The sequence below is a fragment of the Buceros rhinoceros genome, unplaced genomic scaffold (assembly GCF_000710305.1).
Source record: "Buceros rhinoceros silvestris isolate BGI_N320 unplaced genomic scaffold, ASM71030v1 scaffold1719, whole genome shotgun sequence".
NCBI classification, from domain to species: domain Eukaryota; kingdom Metazoa; phylum Chordata; class Aves; order Bucerotiformes; family Bucerotidae; genus Buceros; species Buceros rhinoceros.
The window spans coordinates 17384-28035 of record NW_010430709.1 but is presented as its reverse complement, the minus strand read 5'-3'; the positions used below and the strand labels follow the sequence as shown (position 1 = coordinate 28035).

General features: G+C 41.5%; 1 protein-coding gene across 1 annotated transcript in view; it reads left to right on the top strand.

Annotated features, from left to right (window-relative positions):
• Positions 1 to 4512: 4512 nt before the first annotated feature.
• LOC104499586 (ras guanyl-releasing protein 3-like) overlaps positions 4513 to 10652 on the top strand; it is a gene marked incomplete at both ends in the record, with an annotated part of 14534 nt that continues 8394 nt past the window's right edge. Inside the window, 2 exons of the mRNA XM_010143111.1 lie at positions 4513 to 4590; positions 8633 to 8749. Coding sequence (XP_010141413.1) covers positions 4513 to 4590; positions 8633 to 8749 — 195 coding nt within the window. The remainder of the gene's footprint in view (positions 4591 to 8632; positions 8750 to 10652) is intronic.

Sequence of the window (10652 nt, the reverse complement as noted above, 5' to 3'; positions counted from 1 at the left end):
TAGAAGTAATTGAGTATTTGACAATTACTCTTTATTTACTATGCTCTGATGTATTAATTGCTAATCTAACTCCGTTGATTTTGCTTACAGTTGATCCAATGTGATTGTAAATAAACGAAGCTGCCAGCTGCAGTGTTGATTCCAGGCATGATCATGAGTTAAAATTCACTTGTGCTGCTTTTTACCTGTTAGAATGATTCCATGGCGGTACCTTTCAGTCATGATGGAGGCAGCTGTCGGTATCCTAGGTAGACAGCTGTCGGTATCCTGAAACCTTTCGAGGGTAGTTCTGTCTTCAGAGTATTCCCTGGAAGTGTAGTTGTGAGTCAAGTATGTTTGAGAGTGTGTGAGTTTTGATTTAAGGCAGTGACACTGAGAAAGGATAAAAACCAATTTCTGTAACAGATTCCTGATCTGAATTTTGGTGCATGTCATAATATTATGAATATTCTCACTTTTCTTCCAGTATGTATGTTTCATCCCCATATGTACGTATGTAACATTGTAGTATGTTTTTTTACAATGGTCTGTTAAACAGTAATAATGATCTTATATAGTAGATGAAATGGTTTTGTCCATCTTTTTGTTAGAAAGTTTTAAATTATAGGCTGAGGTCAGAGAAAGAGGAGAAGAAAGGGAGGATTGCAGCCCAAAGCTGGCAGGCACTGACTAAAAATAGTTGACCTTGCTATGTGCAAATGGCCTTTTAGCAGATTTTGCCTCCCTTGCTGCTAAAGTCATCTTCAATTTTCAGAGCCTGAAGAAATAACTATTCTATATATTGCTAGGTCTTCCCTCTCTAATGTAAACTGTAAAAATATTTATCATCTTAAATTTATTTAGAGAATCTCCCTTTCAAAAGTAGTAAGTGTGTAGAGTGCTTCTCATTTGCGTGAGAATCAGCTGACCCAACTATTTTCTCACTTCTGCTGTTTTCCCATTAAGCAGCGTCTATCCAGGCAGGCTTTTAGTAGGTGTTTTGTCCTCATGAGCGATGTGTAAGCCTCTTGCCTGGCCTCCAACCCTTGCAGTATTGCCTTCGGTACCACACTTAGCAAGTGCTAACAGCCTAGCCTGCGTTTGCCTGACAAGTAAGTCACTGGGTGTCAGTTTGTTAGTCCAACAACTTGCACAAAAAGATAAAATTGGTGTTTTTATGGACAAAGTGGGCTTGTGGGAATTTGCCCTGGTCTTTCCATTCCTCAGTGGTGGAGCCTTGTCTGCTCTGGGGAAACTGATACCTTTCAAGTGTTTTAGAGATGGTGACGTTTGGGGAGACTGTGTTAAGAGCTATGAAATGAGAGCTTGGCTTAAAAGCTGGGGCAAGAGCTGGTCCAGACCACCTGGTCAATGATCTTTACAGGTGTTTTTCAGGTGCTATTGTGCATATATATCAAAAAGGGTGAAATGAGAAACAAGAGAACTTAAATCCCTGTGTTTTCAGTGGAAGCTGCTGAATGATCAGCATTTTGGAAAGTTGGGGCTCTCTCTTGATTTAGATGTCTGCATACACACTTAGAAGTCTGCTTCCCCCACCACCCTATCTCTACCGTCAGCGTAAAACATCAGCTTCTAGCTCACAGAACTTTAGCTTTGAACAAGAAGCTGGAAGAAGCCAGTATTCGGCATGGAACTTAAAATGCCACAAATAAGGCAAAGGTTTGATGTATGGAGGGCAATGAGACACATGCCAGGCTTCCTGGCCTAGGATTCTGCAGAAGATGAGGGGGAGATTTAGTGATGCAGATCCTCACTTGGTCATGTGTAAATGAGTCTGAGTTACATTGGCAAGAGCAGTACATGTGCTGCAGCTCAGCTGCCAGTGAGCCAGAGAGTGTTACACAAAGATAGACTCACAGCTTAGTGCATGCTTGCTTTTAGTTTCTGTGGATCTTCCCCTTTTCCTGCCTTATTGGCCACACTCAGTCCATCTCCACTGACTCTCTACCCGGTTCTGTACCAGACTCTGGCATCCAGAAACTGAAGCTAAGAAGTAGAAGTAGTAAAAGAGGACCTAGCCTGAGCTTGCCAGTGCACCAGAGAGGAGTAATAGCTCTAATGACATTTTCATCATTAGAAAATTTAATATTTGGTAAGGAAGCTTAAGGGATTTCCTTACCTGCTGTGCAGTATTTCCACACTGTGTTATTTCATAACACGAATAAAAGCCTGTGGGTAAATGTTTCATCGCTTTCTGTGGATTGGAAGAGGATCTCAGTCTCTCAACTAGTCTACCGTGTATTTATACCAACGGTGTTAGAACTTATTTAGTCCTACCATTCTTCCCCAACTATTTTTAGATCGCAACAGCTATTTAACCTGTTCTGAGACTGTATGCAAATGACTGGAAAGTCCCAGGTTTTCGTACGGTCTAGTGAAGAGAATGAGCAATATCTAAACAATCAAATTGAAAGTCACCCTCCCTAATTCAGTGAGTTGCACTTATGGAAAAAAAAAAAAGCAAGCCATGCCTTTCTGATCCCTTCTCCACCCTCCTCAATTTCTCCCCACCCCACCCCACCAAATTGTTTGGAAAATCAGGACAGCAATGAGAGTCAAATTAGAATGGAAGCTGCCACCCACTGTAAATGTTGTCTTAGGAAAACTCTGATTACATTTAATCTGTCAGAGCAAAACTATAAAAAAAATATAAAATGAAAGCTTATGTAACCGTATAGTCATCATACTTGTAATTTTTGCTAGTATTTGAAACGTCCTTACTGGAGAATAGCTTGTCACTGTGTGCTTACACATTGTGCCTAATGAAGTTATAACTGCTGTTTATGAATAAGGTCAGATAATTCAGGGAGGGGAGTTATAAACTTGCTAAGTAAATACTTAATGCATTTCCATCCCCAAATCCACACCCTGCTCATACAGCCCGCTGAGAAAACTGTGCTCTTTAACAGGAACAGGGTGAGGCCTTTTGAGCTACTAATTCCGCTGTCAGTCCCTGCCTGACCGAGTAATATAATTTGCTCGGGCTAACTATAGTAAGTTCTGCTTACTATACACCACCAAGGAACCTAAGAACACAGTCACTGAATAACTAAGTACACGAATGATATTTGCTACAGCAGCTGCTGGATCTACCTTGCCTTTAGGACAGGTCCTTACATTCCTCTGTGACAGCAGCATGTCATATAGGCAAAGGAACCTGCAGGATGCTCGGGCTTTCACCGGTGCTCCTAACCAAATTGCAAAGCACAAAAATCAACATAGTTTTACAGCTAGACAAAACTAATAATGCAAAATCCAGACGTCCCTAAAGCCATGTATTTGCTCTGGGACACATACTCATCTTGGGAAAGGGCACAACTGTCTTATGGAACAAAATTCTGCCTAGAGGGTGATTCCTAGAGGTGGTTCTGCGGCACAGTGTCACTGGTCCTGCGTGTTACTAATTTGGCAATTCACATTCTCTGAAAATAACCTTCTGTCACAGTCATTTATTCAGTAGCAATTCTATCTGCCTGCTGGGAAACATCTTCTTAACTCAATCCTAGCTTAACTGGGGATTTGCAAGGTAGATGATAACTTCAAATCATGTCAATTAATCCAAAGCCAGTTAATGTAGGGACACGATCACAGGAAACATGCAATGTTTGTTTTGACTCATTGCAAAACGTTAGCTACAGTGGTGATTACTCTTCTTCTTCACTCCAGGTGAGAAGGGATTTACTACAGACCTGCAGTGGCACATGACCACAGCTGCCAAACTAAAAGCAAACAAGTTTGATTTACTTAAGAATATTCATGCCCCTTCTTTTCCTTCAGTATATCCTACACAGAAAAGAATGAGCATGTGGAAGAAAAAAATCTTTAATTTCTCTAAAAACAGAAGCTTAAAAGGAATTTGCCTTTCTTGGTGAGAGGGCATCACAACAGGCCGAGCTGGGTGAAGTAACTGGGATTGCTCTTCATAGAGCACTTTGCTGCATTAACAGTGGTGCCAAACCTGGCTTGCCTCTCCCAGACCTGTGTCAGGGGCTTTCCAGAGAGGCTTTTGCTGCGTGGGCTGATCTCTGTAGAAGAGCTGCAGTACTCTGACCCTTCTTTGGGAACAAAATTTGACCAGAGCACAACCTGAAACCCTTCTAGCCTAGCCCACTTACAACTTCTTTCCTGCAGTTTTTTGTATTCACCAGGTTATTTCTCTGAGATATCTCATGACTGTTGAGCTTCTAAAAGAAGGGTGGGCTTTGGTACCAACATTCTTCTCTGTAGAAGGTCAACGTGCAGCCCTTCTCACTCGACATGTTGGGATGCCAGTTGTGACAGCCCTCAAACACAGCACCTGCTCAGCTCAGTACAGATGCGAACGGCAACCTGTGCTCACCAGTGTGGTTATGTTAGCTCTGTGAAAAGCTGCTTTCCCAGGAGCTGCAAGCAGCTTCCGAGTAGCAGAACTTTTTGTTCAGCTTTAGTGAGAGGTATATCTCTACTTACAAGACTGTTGTAACTGACCCGGTCTAATAAATGTTACTGGTTGTCTCTCTTTCTTACACATAGCTATCCCTGGACCTCTATCATACTGAGGATGATATCTACAAGCTCTCACTGGTGCTGGAACCAAGGAACTCCAAATCTGTAGGTCATCTTTTACTGCATTTTCATGTATTGCGTGTTTTGTCTGCATGCAATTGATGAAATTTTTAAATGACAGTTAATAAGTTTCGTTATTCCTATTCACTGAAAGCCTTTTAGTGTATATAGTTCATGTAGTAAAAACAGTCACTATTTATAGGTTTCAGTGCATATTGGGAAAAGTAAGTAGTGAAACATGCCAGACCTCATTATTAATTATTTTTCAACAAAATCTCTGCAAGTCATGGAAAACATAGTTTTGCTTTATGTGAAGATACCCTTTGTAAGTCTACATCAATTATTTATTATGTGCCCATTACTTCATTTTTTGGATGCTGAGGCAGTTACGTAAAACAACACTGAGTCCAAAGATTTATTTTATGTAAGACACAACATTAGCTGTAGTGTTTTAAAAACTGTTTGCTTGTGTAGAATTGGCTGTACCTTGGGCTCTCAACCGATGTTTAAACACTTCAGAATAGAAATTGGGTTTTTTCGTATGTCCATTTTTCATTATGCTTTTGTAAGTCTGAGGATACAGATAAATTTCCTAATTAATAGTTCGAATTTCATTTAAAACATTACTCTCTCTTCAGCTGCCTCAGCTGGGGACTCTATCCTTGTTATCTATCATACCCAGCATGTGATTCTCTCAGGCTGAGCCCTCTCAAGTCTCACACCAGCAGAAACGAAGGGCGGCTGGAAATGCTTAGCAGAGTGTTAAAGCAGAGTCCAGTAGTCTTAATTGAGTTGTTGGAGTGCTTTTTATGTTTCTGAAGTATTCTTAAAAGCAAGTCAGCAAGTAGAACCACTTAATTTCCAAGTATAGGGCTTCTCTGGGTTTTAAGATAGTTTATCACTCTCCAAGACCAGTTCGAGGACTATGTGTGTCCACATCAGTGGTAGATGATGAGCAATAGTAAGGAAGCAATTGAATATTTCCATAGTCAATACTAATGCAGTTTGAACACCTGGAATTTCATCAGTCTCCCATTCTTGTTGGATATGATTTGACCATAACAGGTCCCATTTATTGCAGTCATTCTGCCTCCCTCTTGCTCCTGTTACTGCCAGCAAAGCTGATTTGCTACAGCTGTATATTGCGGAAGGACTAATGGGCCACTACTGTAAATGAAGAAAATTATCACATTGCTGCCTTGATCTCCAGCCTGAACTTTAAGAAGGACCAAAGTGATATAAACAGTGCTGTGAACTTGAACACTACCCAGCAATTGTGGGAGATTTCTGCATAACGATCAATGAATAACCAGTGACATTGAGCTGTTGCAGCACCCTGATGGGTAGAAAGCTACACCTGAATCGACAGAAGCCGACCCATTTGAGGCGTACTTCTCTTTGATGGAGCGCCAAAGCACACAAGATATTTTAGAGGGGAAAGAATTTGTAGAGCTTTTGTTTGTGGAAAAATTTGTCAAAGGCAGCATGACAGCATAGTTATATCTTTCCAGCTGCTTCTTGGTTTATTGTTGTACGGGTACGACTCCCATGCAGGTGCACTATGGAGGAAGTGCTTCGGGCTGCTGCAGTCGTTTTTGAGGCAAAAGTGGAGCCTATCCTTTAGCCTTACAAGCCTGCAGCAAACAGAGGCTTAAGCAAGACTTTCATTCTGCTAAAGCTGGGAGAAGACTCTTCAGCCACTGTAGCAGCCCCCAAAAAATACTAAAGACTGACCGCCACTTCTCCCTGTCACACTGACCTGCTTTTCCCTGCACATCAGTTATCTTCTTGGGAGTTTTTACTATTGGCTAGAAGACAACTCTGCCTAGTGCAGTTATGCCACTGAAGACACACATAAATTTTCTGCTTTTGAGTAGAATTTATGTCAATACCAAAATATGCAGGTGTTTGCATCCATCTGAAAATGTTTTTTCAGTCTACAATACCATTATCCTTGTGCTAGTGAAACAGACAGGAGATACAGGCTGAATCACAAACAGCATAACCAGGTGCAATGGTTGAACTGAATGTTCGGTAAGGGCTGCTAGGTAGTCTCTGGACACTGGTTAGTGCTTTTCCTCATAGCATGCATTTCAAATACATAAATAAAATTATGGTTGTTCGTACGAGTTTATGAGTGAAATAGGAGGAACCTACATTTCCTTTTGGCTAGTGGGCAGTTACCTGAAGTTTTCATTGCAACTTGTGAAAAACATAAAAATTGAATGATGCTTCAAATTAAATAGCCCAGAAGAAAGAGGGAGGTCCCAGTGGATTCCATCTCTTTCTGCCATTTTGCACTCAGGTGAGCAGGAGTTAAAAGCTCTCTGTGAGGACTTGGTACTCTAGTACCACTCTGCCACTTTGATACTGATGCTTTGAGCCCTTTAGATTAAGATTTTTTTTCAGATAAGGCACATTTCAAATTTTTTCTCTGACCACAGCTGTAAGAATATCACAATATTGGCATGTTACATGTTGTCATGTAACGTGTCATCTTTAAGAGATTGCTGCATTTTTGCATATTTTTAGAGCAAAACCACTTGGCAGCATGTTGATCCATTGCTGTGTGGTGACATTAATTTTGGGATTAAAACATCCTGTAAGTGCTGTTGGCATATAAGGCTGCATGTCCCTGTTCACAGTATTTCCTGTTGCAATTTAATTCTGTGGCTATAGGGATTTTTCTCTTCCTTAAACTTACCTGTGCAGATTTGTATGATGAATCAAGAGCCATTGAGGAAGTGGTAAAAGCTGTTCTGACAACTGAATAAGGAAAAGCTGAATGAATAAAGCAAACCACTTACACATCGTTCTGGATTTTTCCTTACCAGACATGGTAGAGTATGACCTTGTGACCATTTTTCATCTCAGTGTTGAAATCCATAACACCTTTGTTACACACAATAACAACTGTAACATTTTAAGATGGCTTAATGATCTCCCTCTCAACTCACTCTAGTTCATAGGGAGACAGATAGGACCCAGGTCTCTTACTCATCAGCTAGTATAAGGGCCTTCTGAGGCTGGGGGCCATCTCCCTTCTGATCCAAACCATGCTGAAACTTTTCTGCTCGACGCTGCTTCACCTGCCAGTTGTCCAGTGGCACATTTTTACAAGTAGACCTTGCAGCATCTTTCATGCTGTCTGGTGTTTTTTGAAGCCTTACCTGAAACTGTGTTCACATTTGTTCTATATTTACTACTTGAACAAGCCAAGCTGCATGCCAGAGCTTCTCCAAAGCACTGTAGTGGTGTAGAAGTAGTCAGGCTGCATGCTCTGTGCATCAAGTGAGCTGTCAGCTATCATTCTGTTAGGACCATGCTGATTTCAAAACAAAATAGTCTGGCTGGTATTATCTGGCGAGCAGGTCAATGGTTAGTCTCTTTCTGCCCAGGCTGCATCAATTCATTAAGCTGTGCGTCCTGGCCTACTGCAAAATTGCTCCTGTCCCTCCCTGGAAAGGTTCCTCTTTTGTTCCGCTATGGCACTGGCATTTCCCTGCCACATCATCATAGCAGGTCTTGGCTGGAAACCAGGGGGGTGGCTGAGCATGCCTCCACTTCTGCATCCTGCCCTCCTGGTGACACACAGAGCAGGAGTGTAAACTTACTGAGGTCACCACAGTTCCCTCACATGGTTCCTGGGCATGGTCACTCCAGCAGGGTGCTGGGACCAGGCTGGTCATGATGGCGAGTTCCTTGGAAGCTGTGTTAGGAAGGAGAAAATCTGGGTTCTGGGCTTGCCTACTGCCCACTGTGTTCCTTGACCCTCCTTCCTTCCCCTTTCCCCCGAGTCTCGTTGCTGTTGAACCTTCTAGAGACAGCAGTGAGGAATGTCTGCCTGGTTTTGCTTCTGAGCTCACTGGTCGCTGCCACTGCTAGCATATCTGTGAGATGCCATGAAGATGTTAGCAGAGGCATTCAACCCTTGAAAACCTTGCTGACGGTTTGCTAAGTGTGTTTTTACAGCACAGGGACTCCAGTAGTTTGTGGTTGTAGCTCTGACATATAGAGCTGCTTTTAGCAGGAAATTCAACTTTGTAATTCAGATTTTTAAATCTTCATGTTTTTATCCATCTCTCAGCAGCCTACCTCCCCAACAACCCCTAACAAGCCAGTCGTGCCACTGGAGTGGGCATCTGGAGTGGTACCAAAACCCGACCCTACCATCATTAACAAGCACATTCGAAAGCTGGTGGATGTGAGTATTTGGAATAATGTACTGGTCAAGGAGATTGATAGCTTTGGTATTGTTATCGTGTTCATAAATTTCAAGCTGTTCAAGAGATTGTAACAGTTGGGATGAGTTTCATGGGTGACAGACAGCTGGAAACAAAGATAGTCAGAAACCACAACTCGTGCATTACAAACTCCAGAGAAGGTTTCCGAAAACCCTATTTCTCATTTTCAATTTGCTGTCATTTGGCTGTCTAGGCCATACTACGTATGGTAAAGAAAGAACTTTCTTGGTATCACTTTAAAAATCTGGGTGTGAGGTCATGGAGAGTTATAGCCCCTGGGATCGTCCAGCTTCAGCTGGGAAGGTGGTGTGTTAGGTAGCACAAGTGAAACGAAACACTACTAGGTGCATTTGGAGAGACTGAGCCCTGTCGTGTTGGTGCATAAGGGACTTTTAGTGATTTCAGCAGCATGCAGAGGAACCAGGAATGTGTTGCAGATAATGAAGCAAAGTTTCCTTCTGCTTTTTACAAATTATTAATAACTAAATCAGGGAGGAACTATTAAATTCTGACCTTGTCTGTTTTACAAGACGTGAATTGGAGTTATGTTGTTAAGATAACTTAAAGTCTTCAGTTCTCTCCAAATATATCTTGTGGTTTACTTTTTGTGCATGTTCTTTTTTTAAGAAGTTTCCCTTTTCTGTTAATGTGGTATGCAAGAACTGTGCATGCTGTTCCCGTATTGCTTTTGTCAGTGCCATATGTGTCGATGAAAATCACTCCACATCCAAACCTCTCCTTGATGCCTTGTTTAACTACAAAGTGTGTAACAACCCCTTAATCCTTCCAGAATGCCTAGGCCTTGTTCCTGTGGGCGGGGGAGTTGCAGTCCTCTCTTCCACAATACATCCTGATTCAGGATGTATGCTCTTGAGTCTGATGGGATTAAAACCTGGTTTGGGGCTGTTATGCATGTAGCTTACCAAGAGGCCCACACCACTCTGCACAGCTGAGTGTCTTCGTTTTGCCAATATGTGTTGTTTACTAACTGTTTTGAGTTGTGCTTTAATGCTTTTTTTTTATTACTGAAACTGTGCGTACTACTTGTGTTTGTGTATTTGGTTCCTTCTTTATGATCTATTTTTGAGGTCTGCCAGTCATCAGTTACAGGTCATTTGATAGGTGCTTAGAAATTGGCTTCATCATGTTCTCATTCGAATAAGGACAATGCAAACACCTTTGAGAGGTCTCACTGTGTTAAATTCTTGTCTTTGTCAACCAAATCTTTATCTAATGAGAGAGTTTGTGCTTCAGTGTGTGTCTTTCAGATAGTCATGTTGACTTTGACTTTCACACTTTTCCCATCAGCATCACATGTAGCTTTAACATCACTTGCACATCTCTGCAATCAGTAAGACAGAATATAATAATTCCTTATCAGCTAAGGAGGGCTTCCATCACTTTATGCAGCATTTTAAATTGATTCCATGTCTGGATTTACCTAGTGGTAAGCTGGGGTGGGTTGATGGTGATGGTTGATGGTGGGTTGATGGGAAGGAATGATTGTTAGGTACAAAGTGCTCACGATCTGGATGTCAAAGTATTAGTAAACAAACCAGATGATTGAAATAGTAGTGTGGCAGAGCAGAGGTGACCAGCTAAAAGAGAATTGAAGCCACAAACATCTGGGATACTCATAGGAAAGATGCTGTTGGGTTAGTTTTGTTTTATTTCTTCTTTTGTGATTAAAAAGCATACTTCATGAAGCAAAGGGAATATGTCACATGGGGCAGAATTTTAGTGACGTTTCCAATAAAGAAGAAAAATAAAGCAAGAATAATTATGTCCAAAAAGGTGTGGAGGACCATCGCTAGATAAATACTGAGGTCAAGTTTTCTGTAAAAATTAGCCATTTTTTTCCCT